At 37.8% G+C, this 16,227-nt stretch overlaps 1 protein-coding gene across 1 annotated transcript; it reads right to left on the reverse strand.

The window, feature by feature from the left end:
- On the reverse strand, positions 4,595-6,054 carry LOC107634468 (cysteine-rich receptor-like protein kinase 29; the record flags this gene model as incomplete). Its single annotated transcript, XM_021117309.1, has 4 exons — positions 4,595-4,922; positions 5,026-5,224; positions 5,321-5,440; positions 5,547-6,054. Coding segments are annotated over 4 exons (1,155 nt in total), but the record flags the coding sequence as incomplete, so codon positions are not given.

Consider the following 16,227-nt stretch of genomic DNA (forward strand, 5'->3'; position numbering starts at 1 on the left):
CGAAGAGGTCAGGCTGGACAGCTTAGCAGTTTCTCCAACTTCTTGTATTCCTTCCACTTTTGCATGCTTCCTTTCCATCCTCTGAGCCATTCCTGCCCTGTAATCTCGGAAAACACTTAACACACATATCAAGGCATCTAATGGTAATAAGAGAGGATTAATAATAAGCAAATATAAGATCAAAGAAGCATGTTTTCAATCATAGCACAAAATCAGGAAGGAGTTATAAAACCATGCAAATAGTATGAATAAGTGGGTAAAGAGTAGATAAAAACTACTCAATTGAGCACAAGATAAACCATAAAATAGTGGTTTATCAGCGGTCGCACGTATTTGTGCGTTCCACATCTTTATACAAGCTCTCTGGTTGCAGCAATCGCACGCTGTGTGCGTTCGCACCCCTTCTAAGTTTTTGTTTTTGTGCGTCCGCACAGGCCCCTGTGCGCCCGCACACATCGCGTTCTGGGCGTTAACAGGGCAACCTAGCCTGTTGAGAGGCATCCCCTCTCTTTTCTTCTTTTCTTCATAGCTGCTCTCTCTCTCTTCTCTGCCCAGCTCTGCCGGTCCCTGCCGCCGGCCACCGCCGGCGACCTCTCTCTTTCTCTTTCTCTTATTTCCCTTCTCTTTTCTTTCTTTCTTTCTTTCTTTCCCTCCTCTTTTCTCTGTTCATCACCGGTGAGTTCTCTCTTCCGGTGCTTCTTTTTCCGACGAACCCAATCACCGTGATTTCGCAGTGGCTATAAGAAGTGTCATTTTCCCTCCACAGTTCTTGTTCTCTTCAACCTCTATATCTCAGGTTCTTGATTTTCCTTTCTATTTATGTTCATATTTTTGCAATTACTTTCATTTCTTTTATGTTGCTTAGATTAAATTCGTTGCTGTCTTTGTTGTTTCTTTGTATTGCGAAGTATTGTTGCTTGATTGTTTGGTTGGGTATGATCAAATTTGAGCTTAATTGTGATGAACTTGCACATTGCATACCACATGTTCGATAAAATGCCTCAATGAATATTTTGTTTGATTCATATGACATGGCCATCATATGTGTTCAATTTATCTCTTGTTAGGAAAATTGTATGAATTGTGCAACTTCTATTGTGACTTTTGATGGTAGTTAAGTGAATTCACCAATGCATTTCCTTGTTTGTCAATGTGAAATTTTGGTTGCAAATGCATTGTGTTGGTGGAATCTAAGTTTCATTGTTCATCTTGGAATTTAAATTGAGTGACCACTTTACAAATGTTCAACTTTTGATGATGTCTTGATCAAACATCTTTTGGCTTCCAATTAAGAACATTGTATGTGTGATTACCACTTCTTGAGGATGAACAATTGACAATTCCCTTTTGGTGCTTGCTTGAAGTTGCTTGCAATTCTCTGTTTTATATTTGCAACTTGAGCACTTAGTCGTAAAGCTTTGAACTGTGAGTTGCCTTAAGAGTGTGATTGCCGTGATATCCGGCCGGTGTGTGTGTTCTAACCACGCGCATCATTGGAATATACACATCGTATTTTTTCTAAATCACACTATTTCTATAAGCTTCTTTTAACCTTGTTAGTGCTTCCTCAATGATTTTACTTTACTATTGCCTTATGATCTCGAAATTCTTTTATTTTTATTTTTATTTCAGGATGAGAAAGAAGGGTAAGGCATCGGTTACTTTGCTGGTTGAGCAAACTACAGCTCGCTCTCCTGACATTTGGTGGAATCGCCAAGGAGATAGACCGAACACCTTGGTTAACCGAAGAGCCGACTCTCAATATGAGGCTATTGAGAAGCATACAATCCATTGGGAGTAGCTGTTGAAGGTTCCAAGCCAATACAACACGACTATTCACCAAAGGATTGTCTCGCTTCATTGGGAGTTTCTCGAGCGAGAACCCATTGAAGTCAATGAGACCATGGTGCGGGAATTCTATGCGGACTACCAAGATTGGGAACCGAAGTTAGTTTTGCTCCAGGGAAAGATGTTGGATACATCCAATCAAGTTCTAGAAGCTATTCTGAACATCCCCCACATTCCACTTGAGAAGGATGACTATTTCAAGATAAAAGTGGATGTCTTCAAAGGAAGAGTATCTCTGACTCCCATTCTTGAGAGAATAGGCCGTCCTGGTGCATCTTGGGAGTATAGCAAAGGGAGGAATTCTGTTCCCACTAGTATTGCATACTCTGATTTGAATGCTGAAGCTCGTATATGGCATCAGATTGTGGCAGACTACATCAGCCCGAGCACCCACACTACCCATGTGAGATTTAGAACTGCTTTGCTATTTTGGGCTATTATGCAAGGGAAGCATATAGCCATCTTACCTTTATTGCGAAAATTGATTTGGAAATTGGTTGAGAAGAAGAATATCAATAATCCATTTTTGTCGATGGTGATGCACTTAGCAAATGCAGCGGGGGTAGAGAGGCAACCATTGGATATCATGTTCGAGGTTCCAAGAGGCAACAAGTTCATTCCGAGGGGAGAATTAAATGGACCGTCAGAAAAAACACCCTCGAAGAGGAAGGCACCCGTAGTACCACCATCAAGTCTAGTAACCTCATTGAGTCCTTTATTGGTTCTCCGATCTCTTCTAGATCTATTCTGAGACATCTTGCACGATATCCACCACATGGAGCATTTGGAGCACAAACATTTTGAGTGGATAGCGGCAAAGCTAGAAGGAAGAGACCCCGGCCCAATTCCTTGAGCTTCATCCTCGCTAGCTAGGGAGGAGCATGATGGAGTTGACAAACCCACTTCTGAGTCCACCAACTGAAGGTAGCCCCTCTTCATTCTCCCAGATCGTAAGCATGCACGGAGGACCGTGCACAAATTAAGTGTGGGGGAGGATCGATGATTTCAAGGGGGTAAAAATTTCCCTTTTAAATACACTTTGCAATATTTCTTGTAGTACTTTTTCTTCATTTTGAGTAGCTTTATTTCTATTGCATCTTGTTTGGTTTGTTCTAAATATTTCTTTATCGTTTATGGATATTTAGTAGTTAATATATGCATGTTGCATGATAGAATGAATAAGTTAGTGAAACACCAAGGAATTTCCATGAAACCTTTTCTAGGGGCATACTATTGATTGAATTGAAGAAAAATCGTGTTTACCAACTTGCTTGGAGTATTTTGTTTGTAGAACATGGAAAAGAGCTAGAACAACATACCTTGTCAGATTTGAGCTTTAATGGATAGTTGCACTTTTCAGCCATAATGTTGTTCTTGTGTGTGATTATACTCCTTTTTTATTGTAATCATTGATTTGCATGATTCTTTATGTCCTGTATTTGTGTTTGGATGCATTTAGCATGATTAAGGCCATCTTTGATGATAAACTCACTATCCTATATGTCCAACCCTTGCAATCACCTTTGTGAACCCTAATTGAGCCTATGAACCCCTTTTCCTCTGATGATAAGCACATTACTCCCCTTCAGCGGAAAATCATTGATGTCCCTGAATTACTCTTTGATTAGCTTGGGTAGATTAGTGTGCAAATTCTAAGTGTGGAAGAATTTTGGGAAGCATTGGTGATAGAGGCATGAACTCATTGGGAAAAATTTTTTGGCAATTAGGTAATGCTCATGCATTTCATTAATTGAAACATATGCATTCATAGTTCAATTTTAAAAAAAAAACTTGCACATAACAAAGTATGAAATAAAGAGTAAATAAAGGATGCATATGCCATGTTTGAAAAGAAAATGCATGAGTGAGGTGAGATAGAAAAAGAAAATGGGTAGAAAGGTTGTATTGTTATGAGTACATAAGTGAGATAGGATTAGGTGGACACTCAAGCTAATCAAAGAACTAATTCTTTAAGTCCACTCAACCATATTTCATCCTACCTAAACCCTAGCCCCATTATATCCCTCTAAAGACCTCATAATATTTGTTATTCATGCATTAAATACTAGTTGATTGTTAGATGACTTGCAAATCTTTGAAAAGTATGATAAAAGAAAAATTGAGTGGTTAACCCTAAAGACTGAGCAAATTGAGTGGATACACATCCAGTGAGGGGTTTGATCGCTCAATTCTATGTTCTTACGCCTCATATTGTATCCTCTTACAAGTTGTTTAATTGGATAGTTTTGATAACTTCAATTCAATTCTTCGGACATTGATCTTAGTGCATGAACTCTTTGCATTGGCCCTAAAGTTTTCTTGTGATGGATTGGAATTTCATGGTTTGTTTCTACCAACTCTCATCATAGTACACACTACAAGAAAAATACCCATTCAGCCACACTTTTTTTAAGCTACATTTGAAAAGCGTAGCCTATTCTATGAATAGGCTACGCTTTTCTCCGTGTTGCCTTTTTATAAGAGAAAAAGATACACAATTATGGCATCATTTAAAAAGTGTAGCCTTAGGTATTATAGAAATCACTTATAAAGCATAGCCTTATCTTAAAAGCTATGGACTCACTCTTTACATCAAAAAAAGCGTTTTTGAAGCGTAGCTTGTTTGTCATGTTTCAGGTGCGCTTTTAACATGTTGTCTAATATAAAAAAACCAAATAAACACTTAATAAAAATTTTTTGCCCTCTTCGTATACATTCAGCTTCACTCACGCACTCTCATCCTCCCTCAACTCACACACACGAAAGAGAAAAACTCAGAAAGGGGGAGCACAGGAAGAAGAGAAGAAGAGAGGAGAGGGGAAGGAAGGAAAGAAAGGACGACACTGCCTAGGGCTCCGCCGCCATCGTTTTCGTTATCAAGCGCCAGTGAAAGAGAGCTCGAGGAAGAGAGAAAACGCGAGGGAGTAGAGAAAAAGGGGGTGCTCGGTCGCCGCTGAAACTCCACCGCCATTGCTAGGGCTTGTTGCCTTCGCTGTTCTGCCACCGTCGGGCTGCTGTTCCGCCGCCAAGGAGCTCGAAGGGAGTATCCCGTGTCACGAGGTAAATTCTCTGTTCTGTATCAGTTTGTTTTGAATAAATTTATTAGTCCTTATCAGTTTGTTTTGAATAAATTTTCTAACAAAAAAAAATTATATGCATATATAGTTTGATTTCCACATTGAAATATTCAGTGATACCTTATAAACGGGACCAAAACCTCCTTCCCCTAATTTGCAAGAATTTGAAAAGTTATTAGTGCTCTGTCGAATCCAAATCAGAGGAACGGTAGGAAAGTCAGCATTCAATGTTTCGTGTCCTTGACCTTCTTGAGAGTTATACTGTATTGATATAGGAGTGTCCTCTGGCAATAATGCATCTACAGATAAAAAAACTTTGTTATATGAGTTTATAATGTTTATTGATATAGGCAAGTACTTAAAATGAGCTTAGAGAACTTAATAGTGTTAGTTACCATTGTTTATTTGATTCTTCCTCCATAATAAGTAGATGCCAGAAATTAGTAGCACTACTGGCACCAACACACACGCTATGATGATGATCACAGTTTTTGTCTTGCTTGAATTGTTCTTGGCTGCAATAATAGCATAGGTCAACAAGTTGAATTTAATTGCTCATATATATCCATATATATAGAGGAATATATACTCTACAAGTAATTAATAAAAATAATTAGTTACCTGAATTAGGCAAAGGAGAAGATCCTTGAATCTTGTAGAACATATAATCATTATACCTTGTCAAACAGCTTGGAGATCCAACTTGCCATCCAACTTTTGCAACACAGCATTTAGGAACTTGATCCAACATAGCATTCAAACACTGCCTACACTTGTCACTAGTAAGGTCCCTAGTACACTGCACCAATCCATACCTTTTCCCTAATGAACCACCAGCATTGAACTCACCCACTGCATACAACAGGTAATTGCTCTCTGCAGTAGCATTCTTTATCAAGCTCTGCATATAAGTCTCTGCTTTCTGGAGTTCTTGTGTGCTGTTGGTGCTGTTCTTGGTCCCAAGAGTTTGCCATGATGGAGTCATTATAAGGTTACCATGGAAGTCATGGTTAGAGTATCTGAGTATGCAGTAGTTATACCATATCACTGCTGATGACCTGTTTGGGCAGTGCTGGAGAATGTCTGAAGCTGCGGTGGAGAGGCAAAACTGGCAGCTTGTAGGTTCATTTCTAAAATTGAGGCAATTTATCGTCTCTGGATGGCTGATGGTCCTAACAATTTCTTGGTATGCTGGTTTAATTTCAAGTTTCGGGATTTAAATTTAAGAAATAACTTTCCTTTTAAATAAATTATATGTTTGATTTGGATTATCTGGTGGTAAATACAGTTTGTTTAGTTGCTGCTAGTATGAATATTGAAATTTTTAATAGCAGTTCTAAGATATTATCAGTTTAGTATACCAAGTGTGTTTTCCTATTCTTTACATTTCTATTAATGGAATTTTGCTGTTTTCTTTGATTCTAGGCTGTTGAGTGCTGTTGCAATTGCTATGTCAAATAGTTTAAGAGACTATGGTGGGTTTCTTTCCTCTCTAATTGCTCAAGATCTCTTCACTTGTCCATCTTAAATGAAGTGATCTGACTTTTTAACTTGCTTCTAACTTTATACCCATGTCAAATGGGAAGCAGCCCAGTATTTCTTTCTACACTCCATGTGATGGAATCTATCTTTCTAGCTAGAATGAGTTCTTATGGATTTTGTGCTGGAATTGTAGATTTTCTGTTCTTGGTATTAGATTTCTTTGTTTTCTCTTTTCGAATAGGATATTGTTCAAAGCTTATTTTTGGTTTTATAATGTAACTGTTTAGGATGCTGGTTTCAATCGTAATCATTCCAGTGAAGTTTCTTCTCCAGTTGCTGGGTACCTTCTAGGTTATATGGACTATCAAGTAGGAATGAGACCACAGATCCCTGTTGAGAGAAAATGGGCTCTCGGGATTCAGGTGCAGTGTTTTACTTGGCTATTTAGTAGTATTTACACAACTAGATTCAGTGATATGCAGTTTCTATTTCGCTTGTTTTATTCAATTGATGCTGTCAATAAATAATGAATTAATGATGATTTCTTGCTGTTAGAGGAAATAATAGTTTTATCAATGTCTGCGATTGTCTAACTGGTTCCAGATCTCTGGTTAGTTTAGGGAATTAGAATTGTTGATTAAATGTGTTCCTTATACAATTCATTGCTTGTTGGCTTGAAGGGTTATCGGTCACAAATCCAAAAGGGTTGAAAGAATCAGAATGTGAATCTTCTTTGTCCTTTTCATTGGAGGAGCTGCTACTACTATTGCTACTGCTACTGCTACCTCTCACTCTCACTGTTCTTCTTCTTGTGTTGTGTCCTTCTCCTTCTGTAACTGTAATAATACTTATTGGAGGAAACAGAACAAGAATGAGAAGAAGACAGCAAGGTTGAGGGTGGGAGAGAACACTGAAGAAAACACCGTTGCTATTTTGGTATTATGAACTTATGATAAGTACCAATATTTTTCTCTTTTTAGTATCGTTAGCTTCTCTGGGTATGATTCTTAATGCAAATTCTGAATCTCTTAATGCACATTGCTTAGGTTTTTCAATGCGTATATATTTTGGTAATGTCCTAACCTACTTCAGAAAAGTTTCTAAGTGACATTCTAAATTATTGGTAATGTCCTAACCTACTTCAGCATTTAGGTCTTGACTATTAATTGTAGTACTGCACTGAGTTATTAACCTTAATCCTATTACACTCTTCAATGTTGTTGCCGTAACTGTGCCTTTCTTTCTTTGATTTTCACATATGAATAGTATGTTAATATTGTTTAGCTTTGAAGATTGAAACTGAGCGATTCCTAATTTTATTTGTATCACTGCTGCAGGCCATGCAATTCTGATATTTCAGAAACTGGTGCATTCTCCCAAAATCCTGCACTTGTTCTTGCCCCAGTTGTCCCAAGGTACGCCCTTGTTACTGTTGTACAAAGTTCTTTTGGAGAAGTGCTTTCTGCTATTTCTGTTGTTAGTATTTCAAGTTATATTATATTACTTGCTCAATTTGTAATTCTGATATAGTTAGAGTATAAACAGTTATGATTGCTAAGATTTAGTGCTCATTTATTTTAATGTCTCTGTGAAGTTTGTCAATGTTGCTGATTAGTATTTGTCTTTTGCTTCACTTCTTATCATGCTTTCAAAATAAGGAATTAAGTTGCATAGGCTTCTATTTTATTTTCTCTATTTTCAGTTTCTATTTGGCGCAAAAGTGCATGGTGTTGCTCTGTATTTGTTCAATTGTTGCTTTTTACAATTGATTTTACACTGCCAAGTACCTAGAATTTATGACTTTGATTTAAGAACCCTTGTGGTTTGGTACAAAATGGCGCATTTCTTTATGCTAAATGTCTTTTTATTGTTTTCAGATAAATAGCAATGAGTATATTTGGTGGAAGGCTAATGCTAGAGAGACAAAGGAAGAACTAATTAATAGAGGGCCTAAGTTCCTGGACTAGTATATTTCTGTTCATGAAAACAATTATATAAAGAACAGTGTATTATAGATGTGCTAAGGGATAACTCTATTTATTTTGTAGAAGCTAATTTAATTTTACTTATCTTCTTTTTATTTTAATATGAGATGTATGAATATTCAAAATTATGATCATTTTAATACTTTTGGTTCATTATAAATATATTTGTTTAAGGATAATTTTTATTATTTGAAGAATATTATATAGTATTATAGTGTACTTATTTTTATTTTATAATATTTGACTAATTTAATTTAAAATGCAAGATTATATATAATCATATTACTAAATATTAGGTTATAGAAAAAAACTATTAGAATATATATATGTAGAAAATTTAAAAAAAAAATAATGAGGGACCTAAGACTACACTTATATAGAGTAGTTATGGTATACAATGTGGCTACGCTTTACAAGTGATGTAGTAGTGTTGAAAAGCGTAGCCTATTCTGGTAAAAATGAAAGCTGAAAAACGTAGCCTTTGGTCCTGGACAGCATCACTTGAAAAGTGCACCCTATTCCCAAACACTAAAAGCGTAGCCTTTGGTGCAGAAAAGCGTAGCCTTTGAGAATAGGCAACGGCCGAATAGGAATCACCCCAAAAAGCGTAGCCGTAGCCCAAAAAGCGTAGCCGTAGCCTAAGGCATCATTTTTTTTCACTTTTGGCTACACTTTTCAAGTGTACCTGAATGGGTGTTTTTCTTGTAGTGACATATTGGAGATAAGCCTTAGGATAGTTGCATGCATTTAAGTAGTATATAGCATAAGTCATTTTCCCTTTCATCTATCTCCTTTGCTTGTGTTTAGCATGAGGACATGCTAATGTTTAAGTGTGGGGGAATTGATGAATACATATTTGATGATGATTTTTGGTTAGAATTGAATGGATTTTCATCACATAAACTTGCACTTATTCCCTTGAATGGCATGCTTTTGAACTTTCCTCCCAAATTGTGTTTGATTATGAAAATATACTCTTTTGTGCCAAATTTAATCTATTTTATTCCATTTTCCTTCCATTTGATGCCCTGATGTTGTTTGTGAGTGATTTTAGGTGTATAAGATAGGAATGGGTTGGAGAAAATGGAAGAAGAGCATGCAAAGTGGAGGAAATATGAAGAATCAAAGAAGATAAGTTCAGAGACGTGTGAGTGCGCACAGCTACTTGTGCGTACGCACAGCTGCCCAATCAGAGCGCGTAGATCGTTTTGAGCGCGTCGTGCGTCTAACCAGGCATCGCCTAGTGTGCGTGCGCACAGCTACTTATACGTACGCACAGGAAGGGATTTTCACAATGTGTGCGGACGCATGCATCTGTGCGTCCGCATAGGTGTCCGCGCATGACTTCATTAAAAGGGCATGTGACTCGCGATTTGGAGGCTTTGGAGACCCATTTTTGAAGTTTTTTAGCTCATATTGGAAGGGAAATGAAGGAAAGAACATAGCATATCATTAGTATAGTTTAGGAGTAGTAATAGGAAGCTTTTAGTTTAGTATTTCTCTAAGTTTTTCATCATCTCTATTAGGGTTTATACTAGGTTATACATTTAAGTGCCATTTCCATTTTTTATCTTGGATTTTTCTAGCTTTCATTGTAAGTATTCTCTTGTTATTACTCTTTAAAGTTACATTATTCTTACTCTTTCTTCTAATTCAAGTTATAGTTCAATTTTACTTCTCTCTTGCAATTTAAATTTCTTGTTGATGAATTTGATGTTTGATGTTTGTTTCATGCTTTCTTGTGTTATTCTTGTTGATTGAGATCAATTGTTACTTTTAGTTTCAAGCCTTTTCTTATTTTTCCCATGTTTAAGGTTTTTGGCCACCAAGTGTTTGACAAAATGTCAAACATGGTTTTAGGCTAAATTTTTTGCTCTTGGCTTGGATAAAGTGAGCAACTGGGTTCCTAGAGTTGGAATGTCTAACATTTAGTGTCAATTCTTGGATTGTTAATTGTTCTTGTTCCCTCTAATGCTAATTTCTTGATAAGGCAATTAGCAAGCAATTTAGGATTTGGGGGTTAAGAACACTTATGCTCATTTAACTTACCTTCCAATGTGAGGGTTGATCAAGTGAGACTAATCTATCATAATTGTCATAGTTGTGGTTCCAACAAGGAAAGCACCCTTAGCTCACTCCAGGCCAAGACTCTTTTTATGTTTTTAATCTTTCATACACTTCTATGTTAATCTCTTTTATACTTTACTTGTTTATATTACATAGTCCGTTCTTTAATTTCTTCATTAGTTCAATCATTACAAGTTTGCATGTTCTTTTATTGCTTTATATGCTCATTTCTTCTTTGACAACCCCTTGATCACTACAACCGGAATCACACACTCATTGTTCTCAAGTGCTCCTTGGGAGACGACCTGGAAGTCAAATACTCTCGATTTTGAATTAGTTTTTAATTGTGACACATCTTTGGAATTTCTAATTTGATCGATGATCGACTGTTGGGTTTGGCCTATGCTTGCAACGTCAATCCTATTTTTGTGTGAAAATTCGAATCCGTTCTCTCGGTCGATCCCATCGTATCACGGGCCAATAGGAACCAAAAATTTTTGTTTTACCCTCTTAGAGGCTACTCCACAAAAGATACTACCAATTTCTATTCTTTAAGGCCTAAAACAAGCAAAACAAAGTTCCTAAAGCAATTATCCACCTAGACAAAAGGAAACTAAAACAATTAAAGATCCAAAATAATCAAATTTTAACAAATTCAAGCAAGTATTCACATGAAAACAAAGGAAAATGGAAGATCATACCATGGTGGGGTGTCTCCCACCAAGCACTTTTCTTTAACATCCTTAGGCTGGACAGCCATAATGCTCAATTCTCTTCCTCCGGAGGATCCTTCAAGAGAAAGATCTCCAACTCTTTGTTGTTCTTGACCTTCACACCATGATAAAGTTTTAATCAGTGACCATTCACCTTGAAGAAGTTAGGGATTGAGGGATGGCTCAAGAAGACAACACCATATGGTTCAACTTTCTCCACCACATAAGGCCCAACCCATCTCGACCTCAACTTACTGGTTATCAACCGTAATCTTGAGTTATAGAGGAGCACTTGGTCTCTAACCCGAAATTCTCTTCTCTTGAATATGGTAAAACAACATAAGTTATTGGGGCATCTCATCCCTCTTGGATATGTTCGCAAATCTTTGGCATTGGTGACAAGAATTGCAAAAGAGGTTTGCATCCTTGAAGAGTGTGAGCCACTAAAATTCGCAGTCTAAGACTTTTCTTACAGTTTGTTGAGGACCAAAGTGCCCACCATATTCAGAAGAGTGGCACGTCATCAAAATAGACTGAAATTCGGATTGGGGAACACATCTCCTAATTTCTTGATTGCCACTGTAACATCATAATTACCCTAAGCCTTACCTCTAACCATAAAGCAAAGGTTAATCAGAGGTTACCGCAATCCTAAAGCTTATACATATATCATATATAGAAAGAAATAATAATTTTAGAAGCCCGATGAAGAAATAAGCTCAAAAACTGAGAGTTACAAAAATGTGAAACGTTCACACGAAGCCACAAACATAAGGCACAAAATATAGATACCGGATAACAAGATATAAGTATATAAGAGAGTATAATAGTCATAAGGGTCTAGCCGTCGCCCGCGGAGTTTAAGCCGGCTAGTTATATACAGACATACAGAGTCTAAATGGATAAAACAGCTTATACAAACTTTCTCTCAAAGTAAGCCTCTAGGCAAAAATGAAAACAAAAGTGAGAGATCTTAAACAAAATATTCAAAAAAATTCAAAACAAGGTAAATATCCTCCGCTCTGTCAGCACCAAAACAACTCACCGAGGTGGGTTGCGACCTGCATCTGAAAAATAACAACATAATATGGTATGAGAGCCGGAGGTTCTAAATATAGTAACAGTGCCCAATGATGTAAGATATAAAACTCCGGGACGCCAGAGGCAATCCTAGAACCTCATATCCATCGCAAGATTCATCTTAAAGCATAACTAAAAGATTAAAAGATAACTTAAAAACATAACATAATAAAGGGGTAATCTAACTTAGTGCATTTTCTAAACTAACAATTCTCCGCTGTCCCACAGCCTTCACCAACCTATCCTCCATGCGATTCTATCACCACCGCCTTCCGAACCTCCTCAACCCTAGTAGAATACACAATTAATACAATGCAAGTAAAACACAAGTATAGGAATGTATGTCAAGTAATTCAAATAGGCAATTAGGCATGTTATCCAATTAGGCATACAATTCAAGTTGGTGGTAGCACGAATCCCCATACCTTCGTACTGTTGTACCAGCAAGTGCAGTGGGTCATCCAAGTAATACCTGAGCAAGTCAGGGTCGATCCCACAGAGATTGTGGTTTGAAGCAAGTTATGGTTATCCTGCTGGTCTTAGTTAGGCAGAAGAAAGAGTAGGAGATGTTGGTATGTTATTTTTAATTGCATAAAAATAAAAGGAATAAATAAACAGGGGAATTAGAACTCAGAAGTCGTGTAAACTATGAAAAGAGAATAGTTAAGGTTTGGAGTTGCTTAGCCTTTCTGAATTAACTTTGGTATTACTATCTTCCTTGCTTGTGAGTGATCTCTTCTATGGCAAGGTGTATGTGATCAACGCCATGGGCCGTGGCCATTGATCTCCTCGGCTACAAATTGAACGCCATTAGCCATGGTCATCCAATTTGACGAAGGGTGAAGCGCTTAGCAAGTCATTCTCCTGGCGATCCTACTCAAAGAGCCACAGACAAGGTCGAATCTTCCGGATCAGAGAACGCTTCTTCTATGGATTCTAGCCTATGCCACAGAGACCCTAATCTCCCCAAAAATTGGCTAAACTGGTGTCTCGAGAAGTCCCCAACGAAGTCGTGGATTAACCGTCTGAGAGATGTATAAACATAGCTATTGGCTCGTGCTTTCCAATCACGTATTCACACGAACCCAAGTAGACGCGGGTGTTTGTTAGGCACGTTCGTCTTAATGTGATGAATAGAGCTAATTTGTCAGATCATCTTATTCACCACGACGAAGATCGGATATACATCTTAGAGATAGATCAAACACGGATCGAAGAAGAAATAGTAATACTTTTATTAATTCATAGGACTCAGTAGGGCTCCTCCCCTCAACCTAGGAAGTTTAGAAACTCATACTGAGAAGAAAATACAATGGTAAACTTGTATGATGGTAAAGATGTTCGAATGACATATATAAAATCCCTTAAATACTAAGCTAATGACTAGTAAGGGTAAAACAGTCTTTTAGTGCTAAAATCCACTTCTGGGGCCCACTTGATGAGTGTTTGGACTGAGCTTTGATGAGATCCACGTGCTATGAGATCCACGTGCTAGGGGGTCCTCTCTGGGTGTTTGGACATTGGGCTCTGCTCCTTGGGTGCTGTACGCCAGAAAGGGGGCAGGAAGTTGGCGTTGGACACCAGTTTTGGGCCTTCTAGTCTGAAACAATGTATAGACTATTATACATTGTTGGAAAGCTCTGGAAGTCAGCCTTCCACAGCCGTTGAGAATGCTTAATTTGGACTTCTGTAGCTCCAAAAAAATCTCTTCTGAGTGCAAGGAGGTCAGATCTGGACAGCATCTGAAATGCTTTCTTTGTCTCTGAATTAGACTTTTGCTCCAGCTTCTCAATTTCAGCCAGAAAATACCTGAAATGATACAAAAATGCCCAAACTCAAAGTGAAATCCAAAAATGTGAAATTAACACTAAAACCTGTAAAAACTTAATAAAAACTAAATAAAACCTATTAAAAACTACGTGAAAACTATGCCAAAAAGCGTATAAAATATCCGCTCATCACAATACCAAACTTAAACTATTGCTTGTCCCCAAGCAACTAAAAATAAAATAGGATGAAAAGAAGATTAGGATGCAATAAATTTCTAAGTTTCCATTGAAGCTCAGTTTCAATAGATGACCGGGACTTAGTAGCTTTTTGTTTCTGAATAGTCTTGGCATCTCACTATCCATTGAAAATCAGAATGGATGACATCTTTAGAAACTTAGAATCCAGATGATATTATTGATTCTTCTAGTTCAGCTCTTTTTGATTCTTGAACACAGCTTTCAGAGTCTTGGCTGTGACCCTAAGCACATTGTTTTTTCAGTATTACTACCGGATACAATAATGCCACAAACATTTTAACTGGGTGAACCTTTTCTGATTCTGACTCAGCTTTGCTAGAGTCCCCAGATAGAGGTGTCCAGAGTTCTTAAGCACACTCTTTTTGCTTTGGGCTATGACTTTAACTGCTCAGTCTCAAGCTTTTCACTTGACCCCTTTATGCCATAAGCACATAGTTAGGGATAGCTTGGCTGAGCCGCTTAGGCCAGGATTTTATTCCTTTAGGCTCTCCTATCCACTAATGCTCAAAGACTTGAGACCCTTTTATACCCTTGCCTTTTGGTTTAAAGAATTATTGGCTTTTTCAATCTGCCCTCCTTTTCCTGCATTTTTTTTGCAGTAATAGATTTTTCTGCTTTTTTTTTTCCATATTCTCTCTTTTTCGCATGCATATAATTTTTTTGCAACATGCTTTTTCTTTTTCTTTTTGCAACATGATAAGAGAAATAATTTATAGCTAATTGGAAAAATTAAAAATTACTTAATTACTACTAATGCTTATCTAATCCTAAAAATTAAAAGACATAAAATAAAATATAAATAAAGACTTAATTACTACTATTGATCATGCAACTCTAAATTAGGATGGAAATACGTGAGATAGAAAGATAGGAATTAGAATAGCCACAGAGTTGAAACCCAATAACCTTCAGCTTGGAGGATGCTGGTTTTTTTAGGCTGTGGGGCGCATGGCTTTTCAACTTGAGGGATACTGGGCTCTTCAGGGGAAAACTTCTGGCGCTTCAGCTCCTCCAGCTCACGTCCTTGCTTCTCCTACTTCTTGATCAGTTTGCAAATCATGCTAGTTTTATCTTTCTGTTCTTCTCTGAGCTGATCCAACATGCTCTGTAAGTGAATTACAGACGCCTTCACCTGTTCCCAATACTCCATTGGAGGGATCTCCTAGGGAGGCTCAGGTGCCTTCCTTTTGAGGTCATCATCTTCTATCTTGGAGTTCTCCATCACCTGCTTCGTGATTGGTTTTTCCACTAGAATAAAGTTGTCCACTTCGATCTTAACCTTAGCCTCTTTGCATAGGCAAAAGATGAGATTTGGATAAGCCAGCATGGCCCTAGTGGAATCTCTATTTGATAGCTTGTAAATCTCACGGAAAATTATTTGGTGGACTTCTACCTCATTCCCCATCATGATGCAGTGAATCATCACTGCTCTTGCAATTTTGACTTTAGAGCAGTTACTTGTGGGGAGTATGCAACATCTAATGAAGTCTAGCCATCCTCTAACAATAGGCTTGAGGTTGGCCCTTTTTAGCTGGCATGGCTCCCCTTTTGTATTCTCAACCCATTGAGTTCCGGGTAGGCATATGTCCTCTAGGACTTGATCCAGCTTTTGGTTGGCTACAACCCTTCTGTTGTATGACTCACGATCATCTTGTTGCAGAGGCAATTTGAAGATCTCTCTCACCCTGTCTAGGTGGAAATACATTATCTTCCCTCTGACCATGGTACGAAAGGTATGGAGGGCTGTCTGGAATAGGATTCACCCTCCTTTTGCGTCTGTCACTAACGCCCAGCAATCGCGAGTTTGAAGCTCGTCACAGTCATTCAATCATTGAATCCTACTCGTAATACCACAGACAAGGTTTAGACTTTCCGGATTCTCTTGAACGCCGCCATCATTCTAGCTTACGCCACGAAGATTCCGATTAAGAGATCTAAGAGATATTCC

The sequence above is a fragment of the Arachis ipaensis genome, chromosome B03 (assembly GCF_000816755.2).
Source record: "Arachis ipaensis cultivar K30076 chromosome B03, Araip1.1, whole genome shotgun sequence".
Taxonomy (NCBI): Eukaryota; Viridiplantae; Streptophyta; class Magnoliopsida; order Fabales; family Fabaceae; genus Arachis; species Arachis ipaensis.